General features: G+C 54.8%; 2 protein-coding genes across 2 annotated transcripts in view; one reads left to right on the top strand and one right to left on the bottom strand.

The window, feature by feature from the left end:
- The window catches only part of WWP1 (WW domain containing E3 ubiquitin protein ligase 1), a 78,498-nt gene extending 68,828 nt beyond the window's left edge, over positions 1 to 9,670 (top strand). Inside the window, exons 15-21 of the mRNA XM_023764294.1 lie at positions 748 to 881; positions 968 to 1,108; positions 3,532 to 3,652; positions 5,345 to 5,449; positions 7,317 to 7,413; positions 7,613 to 7,685; positions 8,348 to 9,670. Of these exons, the coding sequence (XP_023620062.1) occupies positions 748 to 881; positions 968 to 1,108; positions 3,532 to 3,652; positions 5,345 to 5,449; positions 7,317 to 7,413; positions 7,613 to 7,685; positions 8,348 to 8,447 (771 nt within the window). The 3' untranslated portion in view covers positions 8,448 to 9,670. The remainder of the gene's footprint in view (positions 1 to 747; positions 882 to 967; positions 1,109 to 3,531; positions 3,653 to 5,344; positions 5,450 to 7,316; positions 7,414 to 7,612; positions 7,686 to 8,347) is intronic.
- Positions 9,671 to 11,049: 1,379 nt separating this feature from the next.
- RMDN1 (regulator of microtubule dynamics 1) overlaps positions 11,050 to 14,275 on the bottom strand; it is a 39,412-nt gene continuing 36,186 nt past the window's right edge. Inside the window, exons 9-10 of the mRNA XM_014466160.2 lie at positions 13,117 to 13,250; positions 11,050 to 12,754 (exon numbers count right to left, since the gene is read on the bottom strand). Of these exons, the coding sequence (XP_014321646.2) occupies positions 12,704 to 12,754; positions 13,117 to 13,250 (185 nt within the window). The 3' untranslated portion in view covers positions 11,050 to 12,703. The remainder of the gene's footprint in view (positions 12,755 to 13,116; positions 13,251 to 14,275) is intronic.

Here is a 14,275-nt window from a genome sequence, read left to right as displayed (position 1 = left end):
CTAGGGGCTCGTGGGCGCAGAGGAGCCGTGCAGAGCTGGGGCGTGAGCTGTGGGGACCCTGGCACCCTCTGAGGCTGATTCCCAGGTGGCAGAGCCACCGCCGGCCCCGTGCGAGGCAGCTCCAGGCAGGTGCTCTGCATGGCCCACATTGGTGTGGGCAGGAGCCAGGCGCGGGCCCGGCACCATTCTGGCCTGTTCCTCGCCGGCCACAGGCTGGAGGCTGAGAGCTGGGTTTCCCAGGCGTGGGGTTTGGAGGTGTGGTGTCTAACTAAGGTGAGAAAAGGCTGCAGTCCTGGGGCTTATGGCTCCGGGCAGAGGTCCTGCTGTGACTGCCACAGGTTCTGAGCCCTGTGCGGCAGGGACCGCGGGAGCCACGACCACAACAGCCCTGGCAGGTGCTGATCGCGTGTCACTGAGTTCAAGTCCCTGGAAGGGCCGAGAGCCAGGCTTGGGAAGCTCCCCACGTGGTGCTGGGACCCGCAGGGCCTGGGTCGGGTACAGACCCGGCTCTGGGCCCAGACAGCTGGGCCACAGCCAGGTGCAGGGGCGCCGAGCAGGGAAGGCAGGACCTGCAGGGCGCCCCGGTTAGAAAGTGCGTTAGTGGGGGCGGGGGCTCTGGTCCCCCTCTGACTCTCGCAGGACAGGAGGCAGCTGAGCAGGTGCAGCCTCGGGATCCCGGTTCCTGGGTGCTTCTCAGTGAGAAAGCCGTTTGTAAACCTTCAGATCAATGCTTTGTGTTCTCGGCAGGCACTTTTCCACGGAAAGTTCATCGACACTGGCTTCTCCCTGCCCTTCTACAAGCGCATGCTCAGTAAAAAGCTGACCATCAAGGATTTGGAGTCCATTGACCCTGAGTTCTACAACTCCCTCATCTGGATAAGGTTGGAAGGGTTATCTTTCTCAAGGCCTTTTCTGGAAACCAGTTTGTTTGTCTTGTTAGTCAGAGTGTATGTATTTTCACCACCAGAGACAACAACATTGAAGAATGTGGCTTAGAAATGTACTTTTCCGTGGACATGGAGATCTTGGGAAAAGTGACCTCGCATGACCTGAAGCTGGGAGGTGCCAGCATCCTGGTGACCGAGGACAACAAGGACGAGTACATTGGGTGAGGCTCCCACAGCACCCGACCGCACTGGCACTAACCTGTCTGCACCCCGGCTCCCCCCGGCTCCTCTGGGAGCACCCAATCACCCCGCGTTTTCCTTCCCTTCCCTCTCTCCGTGGCACTGGTAGGCGCTCAGCAGCACTCGAGTTCCCGCCCTGCAATCACTCCTGCCTCTTGTGTCCCTCCCCATGGCCCCTGGCTGTGCCCCTGCCAGTCAGTGCTCAGCCCATGGCCTCCACCTTCCCCACAGGAGAGCGAGGCTTTGTGGGGGTGACGTGTCCGCCCTGACTGACCAGCAGGGCTCATCTCCCGGGGCATCTCACCTGCCCTCGTGTTCTGTCCTGTCAGGTGCTCCCGCACCGTTTCAGGCTGTCCTCTTGAACTCTGACCCCACAACTCCCCCTGTGCCACTTGCTGTCAGTGGTGCTGCCCTCCCTCCCCTGTGCCGCGTCCCACCACAGCTTCTGTCCCAGCTTCTTCCTTCCAGCTGCTCTCGAGGCGTCAGCTCCCGCCCCCCCGCCTTGTTCTGTGCGAGTCCTCGCTGAACCCCAGAAACGGTTCCATTTGCAGCCAGGTGAACGCAGACTTTTCCAGGGAACAACCGGCCCCTGACTCTTCAGGCTGCGCCCACACAGCCCGCCCACCACAGGGCCCTGCGGGAGCCCAGGCAGCCTGGACAGGAGACAGGAGACGCCAAGTGCACACAGCAGCTGGCTTTCATCGGGTTTCAAATCATGGACTATTATTCTTTTCAAAGTTTTCACCATTGTTTAAATTAAAAATGTAAAGACTGTTGAGCTCACACGCTGTACAAAAGCAGCTCACAGGCCGATGGCCCGGCCCTGCACCGCTCCTGGCCCACAACCAGCGCTTTTCTCACTTGCTCTCCCACCGCCTCCTGGGCCTGTTTCTAGTCCTGGCCCGGCCCTCCTTCCGGACTTGGATTCTCGCTGTCCTCCTTGCTCCTCCTTTGAGATCTTTCGTGTTTGCTTTTTCTTCTTATATATATTTTTTTATTTGTATTGATTTCAGAGAGAAGGAGAGATAGACACTTCAATGATGAGAGAGAATCATGGATCAGCTGCCTTCTGCACACCCCCCACTGGGGATGGAGTCCACAACCCGGGCATGTGCCCTGACCGGGAATCAAACCCTGACCTCCTGGTTCATAGGTTGACCACTGAGCCATGCCTGCCAGGCCATTTTTGCTTTTTATAATTGTTTCCAAAATGGGATCATAGAGTATACATTACTCTGTAGCTTGCTTTTTCCACCTCAGGAGAGCTGGATTCACTCACTTTTTTTTTGAATCCTCACCTGAGGAATGTTTTTATTAATTTGAGAGAGAAAGGGGGAGGGAGGGAGAAACATTGACTGACTGCCTCCTGTATGTGCCCCGATGGGATCAAAACCACGACCTGCACAAGTGCCCTGACCAGGATCGAACCCGCAGCCTGTGGTGCATGGGACGATGCTCAACTAACTGAGCCCCTGGCCAGGCTGCGTCGCTTTCTGATCGCGAGGGAAATCACAGTTGTCCACGCTGCATTCCTCGGTGTCACTCCAATCAGGTCTAGCTCGGGCCCCTGCAGACCAGCGCATGGGCGCAAGCCCAGCCCTGCCGCTCTGTCCCCCAGGGAGTTCCTGGTCCAGGACTGGAACAGACAGGCCGTGGGCTCTCTTCTTACCCTGCAGTCATTAGGGTCCTGTGCCCCCTCCTCCTATCCCAGTGTCTGTCCCAGGTCACTCACAGCCTCCCTTCCTCTGAGCGGGCGTCCCCTGAGGCGACTGCTGTCCCTGTGCTGGGCCTTGTAGCATCGTCACTCCCACTCCGAGAAGAGCAGTCGGAGCCCCGTGGGTGCAGCTGGGCAGAGTTGAGGGCCTAGTCACAGAGGAAGGGAAGTTTGGAGGCAGCTGAAAGGTTGCCTTGGAAACGAGTCAGCCCTCCTCCAGCAGCAGGGGAGGTGAGAAGCAGGGCCACGAGGCTGCTTCCCGCCCTGGCCAGTGTGCCTCCTCTTGCCGCCCTCCACAGCCGCCTGTCTCCTCCAGTGCTCTGTTCCTCCTTCCATGGTTTCTCCTCTGGATGTTAGGAAACCTCCAGGCTCTCCAGGAAATCAGTGTGGGGCTCTAACAGGGACACACGTCTGGCCCAGCACGTGCCCTGCTGTCTCTGTGGAGGTCTGAGTCAGGAGGAGGGCCCTCTGGTGGCCACACCTGGTATTCCCCCCACCCCACCCCGGCCCTCCACGCTCATGCCTCCTGAAAAGCACCCTTTACAGCTGCACATGTGCTGGCCCTGATGTCCTCAAGGAGTGGACGTGTTAACTCAAAAACTGCACACGTACACACGTGTGTGGAGGGTGTAGAAGTGCTGGTGTTCTAAGCCTCTCCCACACAGCGGCCTGTCTGACCCCTCTCCACAGGCTGATGACCGAGTGGCGCTTCTCGCGTGGCGTGCAGGAGCAGACGCAGGCCTTCCTGGACGGCTTCAACGAGGTGGTGCCCCTGCAGTGGCTGCAGTACTTCGATGAGAAGGAGCTGGAGGTGAGGCTCCGGGATTGTGTCCTGGGAACGGGAAGGGTCTTGGCTTCCACAGAAGCACGTCCACAGGTTCTGGATGCTGCGGCACAGCCGGACCCGTCTCCCCCGCCGGCGGCCCTGCCAGGGTCTCCCGCTCTCCAAGCCGAGAGGGCTGGGCAGTCAGCAGCCAGGCGCAAGGGGCCTCCCCGGTGCAGCCGCGTGCCTCGTGGGGGGCCTCCTGAAGGCCTGGTGTAGCAGCGAGTGATCGGATTTTATTTTATTTTTATTGATTTCAGAGAGGGAGAGGGAGAGATACGTAGAAACATCAATGATGAGAGAGAATCATTAATTGGCTGCCTGGAGCCTGCAACCCAGGCATGTGCCCTTGACTGGAATCGAACCCAAGACCCTTCAGTCCGCAGGCCAATGCTTTAGCCACTGAGCCGAAGTGGTGAGGGCTGTAGGCATTCTTTCTATCAGCTGCATACCAGACTTTTGTCAGAGTAACTTTTCCAATTAAGTATGTTCCCACGGTTCTTTGCTCTTCCTTAAAGAGGCGGAGGCCTGTGTGTGTTCTCTTTGTTGCTGGACTGCTGCCCTCAGATACTCAGGCCTCCTTCAGTCACTGTCCCAAAGGCCCTTTTTGTGAGCTGGTCCTAACACATCCTGTTTGAAAGAGGCACCCCTTCTGCTTTCTCTGCATGGCACACCCCAGAGGCCAGCTGTTTGTTTACTGTCTCCCTATGTAGAGTAGTTCTGAGCAGGATGAGCCCAGCCATAAAGAATAAGCAATACAGCCTGCTTGGACTGCCGCATACATTCAGGGACGACAAACCACATTTCAGAGCCTGGTACCTGAAGAGGTTGATTTCATTCCATACCCAAAGCCAATCTCCGAGCGTGGTCCCCTCTAGATCCTCCCTAAATGGCCGCACCGAGAGCAAGGAGGAAACAGTCCCACTTGCCCCAAAAAGAACTATTGAATCTCAACCAGCGGAGACGTGTCGAGTTCATCTCAGCCAATGCTTTGCACAGGAACGAAGTGATGATGTCTCGTCCAAGACCCAGCAAGGGTTGGGGACACAGCTGAGACTCGCACCCAGCCCTCACCTTCCGACCCTCGGACCCTTTCAGCCCCCCTCACCAGAAGTGGCTGACAGACGGAGCCTCGGCTCTCCTTCCCGTCCACTGACGGGCCTCGAGCTGGGGAAGAAAGGTCTGCGGGAGGGCCCAAGGATCCAATTTTAAAGTCATGAGTTCCTAGCGGCCTCAGCTGCACTTAGACTTGTTAGAAGCCTGCCCGCACATAACTCAAACTTGCCATCTCGGCCACTGGTCCGTGTTCACATGCTCACAGTATGACACAGCAGATGGCCAGAACTTCCATCCTGAAAAACCGACGCCCATTAAACACCTCCATTCTCACACTCCCCAGCCCTAGCACCCTCTGCTTCCTGCCTGCCGGCTCTTGCCTGCATAAATGAATAAGTGTGTTTTTAAGGAAATTTGAGCATACATTTTAAGAAAGCAGAAATTTGTTTGAAACTCATCAATAACTTGGGCCCCTCATTTAGGGTGTTTACAGTAGCATAGCTGACTGTTTTCTTGAAGTTGCTCTGGTTCAGTAAGCATGGCTAAGCTAGCGCAGACCCTGCCGGATAAAACGCCGCGAGGCTGCGGGCGTGTCCCTGCGGCCTGACGGAGCCCCGCCCCCAGGTGATGCTGTGCGGCATGCAGGAGGTGGACCTGTCCGACTGGCAGAGGAACGCCGTGTACCGGCACTACACCCGCAACAGCAAGCAGATCGTCTGGTTTTGGCAGGTGACTGCTTTATTTGTCTAAAACGGTACTCGGGGTGCTTTCTAGTGAAACTGGTTTAACTGCAGCTGGCTTCCGACGTGACCAGTGTGACCATGCGGTCAAGCTGGCTGGCTGTGTCCTGGGTGAGAGTGAGTGAGTCACAGGCCCACCAACTTCAAAGTCTTCTCCAGGTTCTGTGAGTGCAGGAGGAGGTGTTTATGAGACAGTCTGGGGACACTTAGGTGACACGAGGTGACCGTGTGCTCAGCGTTAGAGCGCCCACGGGGCAGGGAGCTCTCCCCTCTGCCCTCGGCTCTGGGCATCCACGTCCCACGTCCTGATCTTGAATAGACTTTTGTTTTGTGTGTATTTCCAAATATAAAGCGTCGGCACCGGGACAGACTTCACCGAGCCCCAGACTGGGCTGGTGTCCTGCTCCGTCCCCGGTGCTTGTGTTACTAGAGAAAGGCTGTCCTAAGGGCTTGGGTCACGTTTACTGCTTAATACTTTGCAGACGTGGACACTTGTAGAAAATGATCTTAAAGATACATTTTGACGTGCACAATGGCACCTCCCAGAGCATTTGTTGCAGCGTGGTTGGCACACTCACACTCGGGCAGAGGTGACCCTGAGGGTGTGGGGAGGGGGCTGAGCAAATAAACTAACTTGCCCGTTCTCAGCGCTCTGCCTGGAGCGGCTCCTCAGTGCAGGGGACGGGGACACTGGAGACAGTGTGCAGAGCCTGGGGGGAGGGTGGTCGTGTTTGGCTCAAAGGACCCTCCTGCAGAAGAGCCTCGGGGGATGGGAGCAGGCAGCTGAGGCTGAGGGGCACGACTGCCCTTGCCCCCTGTGACCCTTGCCCTGAGCGCCAGGTGGCCTTTGTCATCCCTCAGGCTCATTCCAGCCCTTGGTGTGCGCCTGAGAAGCTCAGCCCAGGCTTCCTAAGGCCCCGTGACTGTCTCCTGGATGGGCTGGTGTTGGGGACAGTGTGAGGTTTACACCAGAGCTGCTCACAGCGGTTCCTTGTCTGATGAGTATGTCGGCCACACAGCTGTGCACGGCCACACAGTGGCTGGATTGACACGTGTCTGCTCCCACCTCTGGTGAGACCAGCTCAGAGGGGTGACCACACCTTGCTGCTCTGTGGTTGGTGAACTAGATCACTCTGGGTTTCCAAGTCTGAAGGACAAAGGGGGATCGGTGTTGGGAGGAAGTTGTTCCGAACCGGCAGGGCCATGGTTCAGAGGTTACACCTGCCCTTCCTGGCGTTGGAGGAGGACACATCATTTTGCCTCTGGGCCTTGTCTGGCGAGTGCAGTGGGGATGCTAACGGGAGGACCCGCCTCCCAGTATTGAGGGCTGCTCTCCCCAGAAGCACATGGCGCCGTGCGGCAGGACCTCCCCTCCGAGAGGGAAAGACCTGGGTCCCGTGACGGCGTTTCTAAGCGTCCACGTCTCCGTAGTGTTGCTAGCACAGCGCCAGCCCTAATAAGCGGTAAATGCTGCAACCACTTTTATCACATCTTTTGAACCAACTTGAGTTAAATTTTCTTATTCTTGGAGTTCATTTTTTAAAAATACTTTGAAATATATTTTTATTGATTTCAGAGAGGAAGGGAGAGGGAGAGATAGAAACATCCATGAGAGAATCACTGATCGGCTGCCTCCTGCACACCCCACACTGGGCCTGCAATCAGGGATGTGCCCTGACCAGGAACCAAACCATGACCTCTTAGTTACAGGTCCACACTCAACCACTGAGTACCGGCTGGGCTTGAAGTTCATTCTTAATTTCCTGGAAGAAATTCGGGAATAATTTTTAAGTATCTGCTATGTTCATTACTGAAGATAATCTGGAATTTACTTTACATTAACTTTGACCTGTCAGTTTGTGAAGGAGACGGACAATGAGGTGAGGATGCGTCTGCTGCAGTTCGTCACGGGGACCTGCCGCCTGCCTCTGGGAGGCTTCGCCGAGCTCATGGGTGAGTGCCGCCTGCGGTCGCTGTCACAGGGCGTGCTCGGGCGGGAGGAGGGAGCAGGCCTCTAGATCCTGGTCTTTGTGCAGATGTGACGCTTGCTCCATCGCCCGCGTGACCACGTGACATGTTCTGTTAGGTAAGTAGTTGCAACACCAAAAGGTTTGAAGGACCAGATAAATTTTGTCTTATTTTTCTGGTTTAGGAAGTAATGGGCCTCAAAAGTTTTGCATTGAAAAAGTTGGGAAAGACACCTGGTTACCAAGAAGCCATACGTGGTAAGTTGAATCCTAAATGGAAGGTGGAAGCCAGTGTTTTGCTTTTTCACATGTAAGACCCATTAGCATTGCTGACTCATTAGCGTAGGAGGAGTTCAGTTTTGAGAACAGACCAGGACGCAGCGCCCTGCAGAGAGCACAGCGCGGCTCCTGGCTGAGCGCCTGGGAAGCATGGCCCTGCCTGAGCCCGTGGGCGAGCAGCCACTGCACACAAACAGGCTGACGTGCTCCTCCTCCCGCTCCTGGGAAAGGCGCACAGACAACAGCCAGGCAGCAGTGCTAGGGAGGGGTGACAGCCGGCCGGGGCAGGACCCTCGGCAGGGCCTTGCCAGAGTTTGATGGACAGTGGGCTGTGGAGACGCAGGAAGCACATGTTTTGTACAGGGTTGTTTGCAAACCCTGACGTAAGCAACTGCAAACATGAGGTGACTTGGGAGCGGAGCAGGGCAGAGGGGGAAGGGGGCGGAAATGCAGGCAGGGCCACTGCAGGGCCAGCCTGTGTGGACTGGAAGGGAACAGACCGCTGTCAGAACGGTGTCTGTGTTAATACATGAGGTCCGTGTCGTACACTTGGCCACCCCTGTCCTTTTCTAACGTGCTTCAAGGACACTGTGCTCGACCCTCGGCTCACTTGACTGAATAATCTGATTCTGTCTGTCCAGTTTCAATCGCTTGGACCTGCCACCGTATAAGAGTTACGAGCAACTGAAGGAAAAGCTGCTTTTTGCCATAGAAGAGACCGAGGGGTTTGGACAAGAATAGAGGAGCTGTGGCCGGAGGCTCTGCGTCCGCACCTCCGCAAATATAAATGGTTCCGTTCTCACACAGAATATGCAAAAGAACTCTTCCTTTTCTACTTTATTTATTGTTCCCTTGAACTGACAGACCAGGAAAACGATCTCCCTTAAATTTGGAAGTGAGAGACTTTATTAGAAATGAGTATCTACGTCAGCGGGCTGCAGCGGCTCTAGTTTTATAGAGCTGCTCGGCGACACGCCAGCTCCTGCCCATGACTGGAGGCTCCTCCTCAGCTCTGCCCCCCGTGACATCTCCGCATGGTGTGGGGTTCAGGAAGGTGCTGAGGCCGAGGCCAGATCTGAGGATGTGAACTGTGCTGCTGGCTGTTCTGAAGACGGTGCTGGAGCCCGTCAGTCTGTTCCAATTAAATGCGAGTGGAGAGTGCTCACCGCACTTAACCGAGTCCCCTGACCAGACCCAGCGAGGGCCTGGAGGTGTGCGTACTCCTCCAGGCGCTAGCATCTGTGGGACTGAAGACGCGGGCGCGCCTGCACTGTTCTTAAAAATGTGATGGGCTTTCAGTTTAATTCATAATAAATTGATGCCATTTGATCCTGAGGGACATATAAAAGGTAATGTGAACTTTTCCACTTCTATTTGTGTTCATAGTTTTGGTTCCTAAAACCATACGGATGGAAGAGTTTGTGAGCATCTGACTTCAAACTAATGAGTCTAATGATTTCCTATTAGTGTCTTAATATCTCCATTCCTTGAAAATTCATGAAAAATTCTATGTACCTGAATTACATAAGCAGATAAAAAAGTCTTTTGTCCTTCCCCCCTTTCTATATAGATCATTATTTTTGTCCTAAGTAAATACTTTTTAATTATTTTTCATTATCAAGGGCATTTGCTGAACTACAAACATGTATAACAAATTAAAATCTGATGTGAATGACATTAATGCTACTTTAGCAAACGGGGGCTTCCTTATTAATACAAAAATTTAAATTTGTATTATTTCAATATGCACTGTAAATTAACTTAAAATTTTTTATAACCACGGAAGTGACACCTTAGAATGTTAATATATTTCACTGCTGAGTACATATGAAAAATATTAGTATACAATTTAATTTCCCTAAACAGTTTGTGTTGCCAAAATTTTATTTTTCTATATATTACATTGTGTTCTGCATTTTTTCAAAACTCACAGTAAAGATGCAATAAAGGCAGTGATCCACGTGGCTGCTTAGACTCCTTTCCCCACCCTCACCATGACCGTGTACACGACAGAGGGCCCGTCCCAAGCGCCGCTCCTCTACGCCGCCCACTGTGGCCCCTGGTCTCACTTGGCCCCAATTCACAGGCCAACCCTGAGGCCCTGGGGGAGGTGGCCTGTCCAGACCCAGCAGAGCCCCCTCCAGAGGCTCCTCTGGGCAAGCTGCACCCTCCTGTCAGACAGCTCCCGCCAAGTGAAGGACATTTGTCACATGAACCCACGGCTCTCACCAAAGTCCAGTGATGCCCAGGCACACAGCCAACACAGGGCTAAAGTGAGCACCCCTCGAAAGCAAAAAATGCCACCAAAAAACTGTCCAAACGCGGCGTCTCCTACATGGCAATGCTCCTCGCCCGATGTTAGCCAGGGGCACAGGCTGACAGACACTGGCGCTGCAGTGCTCACTGGGCCCAGCTCCCTCCTCGGCTCCACGGTGGTGGGGTTTCCTGTTTCCCTTGCTGTGATGACGCACTTGCTTTCGAGAGAGGAGAGGGAGTCGGATAGATTCCCACAGAATTCCACCCATGTCAACAGGAGGGAAACTGCCAACAAGAAGTTGAGACGTTCAGGTTCTCACAGAACAGCAGGCCCTTTGCAAGTTCAGATTCTTGTCAGCCTCAAAAGAAGGGAATGTGTCTGCAGGGAGGTCGCTAACCACCCGCCCCCGACAGAACGGGCACTCCTGCGCCCACAAGGGGAAGGAAGGAGCCCGAGGCAGGGCCGCCAGGGGGGACATCTGGGTCCGGAAGCAGGTAGAGGTCTGACCTGAGGGAAGGGTGGGCATCAGTCTCCTCAGAGTCAAAAGGAAGAGACAGAAGGTGTACAGGACCGAGCGAGCCGGGAAGTGCCTCGTCCTGGGGGAGGGAGCCCCCTCAGTCCCGAGGGAGGAGACAGCTCTGGCTCTGGCTTGGGCCCAGCAACCGCACAGCTGAGCTCTACCCCAGAGCCATGTGGGTCCCTAAGGTTACAGCACCAAAGACCCCCATGGCCTGATGCCTTCAAGGGATTAGGTTAAATGAACGGGAACAACAGACAGTGAAATAGTCAATGAAAGGAAAGGAAGCACTGACTGAATTTAGACGGATCTCAAAGAAATTCTGAGTGAACAAAGCCAATCTCCTGAAATGACAAAACTAGAGCCCAAGTCGGGGAGGGGGCGCGGAGTGGGACTCGGACACACCAGGGAGCAGGGAGCTCTGTGAGTGCAGGCTGGCTGTCTCCCAGTGCCCAGCTGCGGGCAGACTCGCTGTTACACTGGGCACGCGAGGCAGACGCACAGCCTCTGCACTACTTTGCACAGAGAAAACAATAGTTGAAAGCTCTACAGAACATCAGCAGACAGACTTCTCCGCAGCAAAAGGCTTTATTACTGAGCAATACCTCACTTCCCAGAGACCACTCGGCAGAGGGCAGTCTGCCCACGCCCCACCCCCCACGGCTCACCTGTTAATCCCAACAAGGGCTCCTCTTCAGAAAGCAGCCTCAGAGCCACTCCAATGAAAGTGTAAACAACGTTGGACAGAGAAGATCCAACATACACAACCAACCGGGCGTGAAGGGCACGGGACCACTGGTTCTCAAAGTAGGTTCCGTAAGGTCCATTGAACAAGGGACAATCTAAGACTGCTGGCCTGGCCACTTCACACAGTCACTGCTAAGAAAAAAGATGAGCCCTAACCGGTTTGGCTCAGTGGATAGAGCATCGGCCTGCGGACTCAAGGGTCCCAGGTTCGATTCCGGTCAGGGGCATGTGCCTTGGTTGCGGGCACATACCCAGTAGGGAGTGTGCAGGAGGCAGCTGACCTATGTTTCTCTCTCATTGGTGTTTCTAACTCTCTATCCCTCTCCCGTCCTCTCTGTAAAAAATCAATAAAATATAAAAAAAAAAAAAAAAGATGGGAGTGTTTCGTATTTCACAAACTATAGATGGGAAATCAAATGCAAGGTGTGACATTTGCATCCTGGCTTTAAAAAGTGTAAGACATTGTGACATTTGAGGACACTTAAAGGTCTGGGTATGAGATGATGAGGGGGGACTGGGTTAAGGTTCTAGCTGTGGTAATGGACTGTGAAGGGGTCTGTATGATGCAGTGTTCGGGATGAACTACATCGTGTGCACTTAATTCAAGGATGAGGGATATATATGACCACACACACACACACACGCACGGAGGCAGAATCTACGTGTGACCACACACACACATAGGCAGAATCTACATGTGATCACATAGACACAGAATCCACATGTGATCACACACACACACACACACACACACACAGGCAGAATCTACATGTGACCGCACACAGAGAGACACAGTCCACTGTTTCCCTTCGTGTTTGAGAGCACACATGAGACACCGCGTGCCCCAGTCACAGGGACACCACCCCTAAACCTCGGGGAGTCACCCATGGACCCTCATTCAAGATGGTCCTTTTCACAAACAGCAGACAGTGCCGGGGGCACCAGCCCGAGGACACAGCATCGTCTGCCTCTGTTTAAACATGTCCCATTCCTCCCTTGAGCTGTGTTCTTTTTACCCCATCAGGGAACAGACCTGGGCTCTGTCCTGTCACAGACCACCCGCTGTGAGACAAAGTCCCAGCATGCACAGAGACCCACCTGGGCTCCCTCCCGATACATCACTGATGCCCAGCACCCCAACTCCCAACCTCCTCACCCCACTGCCCCTTCTCTGCAGGGTCTCAGCTGGAGCCACCAACTGGAAACATGCCCCTCCATCCCATGTGATTGGTTCTCAAATGCCATGCCTGGAACGCTGGCACCCCAGACGCACAGTAACCGGCCCCCCACCACGGGACACCGCCACCACCTCACAGCAGTTACTGCTTCTGCCTTGTTATTTGTGAAGAATCTGTGTATTTAAGTTGTCACATGGTCACGTCATTGGCACTGAGAGCCGAGGCCAGTCGTGTTCACACGCGTACAGTTGGTGGGAGGGCAACACCCTAGGTGTCGTGCGCTGCGTCTCTGAAATGCTCAGTTCTTGCCACTGAACTCTGCGAGCAACTGTGCGGCTTCTCTCTGCATCTAAAACGAAAAGACAGACGGCACAGCAGAGATCAGCTGTGGAATTCAGGGTCACCGTGGACTGCAGTTTCTGTGTCCACACCCAGGACGGCAGGTCATCAGGACAGAATGTCTGGGCAGTGCCTGGGGAGGTGTTCAGACTTCCACAGAACACCCCCTCCCCCGCCCGTTTGTCACACAGGAGTGACTCAGGATTGCAGCAAGGAATTCATAACGTGCCGACAGTAACTAAGCATTTGCTGTGCAGAACTTAGCACAAACGCCAGTGCTTCACGTCTGAAACGTGCACCACCGCTTCCAACACGCTGCACCACACAGCGAGGCTGGGCCTCGCCTCCCGCCTCCCGCCGCTGCGGGCGCACCTGCTTGTCCTCCTCGGTGCGGGCCGGATAGTCCTTGGCCTTCAGCAGCCAGAACGCAGCGAGCTTTTTGTTCTGTAGCTTCAAGTATGTCTTTCCTAAGAGAAGCAAGTTTTTGCTGTAGAAGTTTGGATCCACTGTTCACAAGAAAGAAAAATGTATCTCAGGCACAATCGTATTGCTCTGATTTTTACCACCCGCCCCCGACAGGCTTCCTGTTGGGGGTCTGAATTCCAGTTACCTGTGTGGTGAATAAATGACTATCCAGCTGGGAACCTCCTGTTCATCTGTTCCTACCTCCAGACAATGTCACAGCTAATCCGGAGCACCTCCGGGTGCGGCTCCCGCTGCGCACTCTCCCTCGCGGCCTTTTCTATGCAGGCGCTGGTCCAGGCTCCCAGCACAGGGCCTTCTCCCAGTGCCTGCCCCCTGCTCACCTTACAAGCTAGAACCTAACATGCACTCAGCACGCGTGAAGTCATGACCACACACACACACACACACACACACACACACACACACACACAGTACACGCCAGGCCAGCTTGTGCTGGGTGGGGCTACCCTTAAGCACAGATCAAACACAAGCTCTGCTCTTTGGGAATTTACAATGAAAAGGCCAGAGAAATAGGAGCACGATGAGTGTGCTGAGCAGGGAAGAAGGCGCCAACAGGTGTGAGCTGTAAAGTGCGAGGAGACACAGGAAGAGCCGCTCCCTCGCGGGGCTGCACGGGCTGCGGCGGAGCCGGGTTGCGCAGGAAAAGGAGACCCGTCCTGCTGAGGGAACCCCCAGCACCACGTCTACCAATGAAAGTGGGATTCCTTACAGGTCCCCTCTCACCTGGGCCCTCGGTGCTCACATCCCACTTCTTCCTGGTGGCTGACCTCCGTCCGTCTGCTCCTTACCCTGTTGTCCTGCTTCCTTCGCACAGACTTAGGGGCATCTGCCTGCGGCTGTGCTCACTTCCTCCCGTGACCGTGACCCACACTCCTTCCTTCCTCTCTCGCTCAGCAAAGGGGCCCAGAACAGGCCAGCCAGCCCCACCTTCCCTGCAGGTAGCCTCAGAGGCACCCAGCACTCCGCTGCGGCAGGGCCCTGGCGGGGAAGTTAAAGTCCGAGGAGAGAGGAGACTTCTAGCCCAGTCATGGCCAGGAGGAAAGGC

This window comes from Myotis lucifugus, unplaced genomic scaffold (genome assembly GCF_000147115.1).
Source record: "Myotis lucifugus unplaced genomic scaffold, Myoluc2.0 scaffold_327, whole genome shotgun sequence".
Classification (NCBI taxonomy): Eukaryota; Metazoa; Chordata; class Mammalia; order Chiroptera; family Vespertilionidae; genus Myotis; species Myotis lucifugus.
This window is presented reverse-complemented; position numbering and strand designations above follow the sequence as displayed.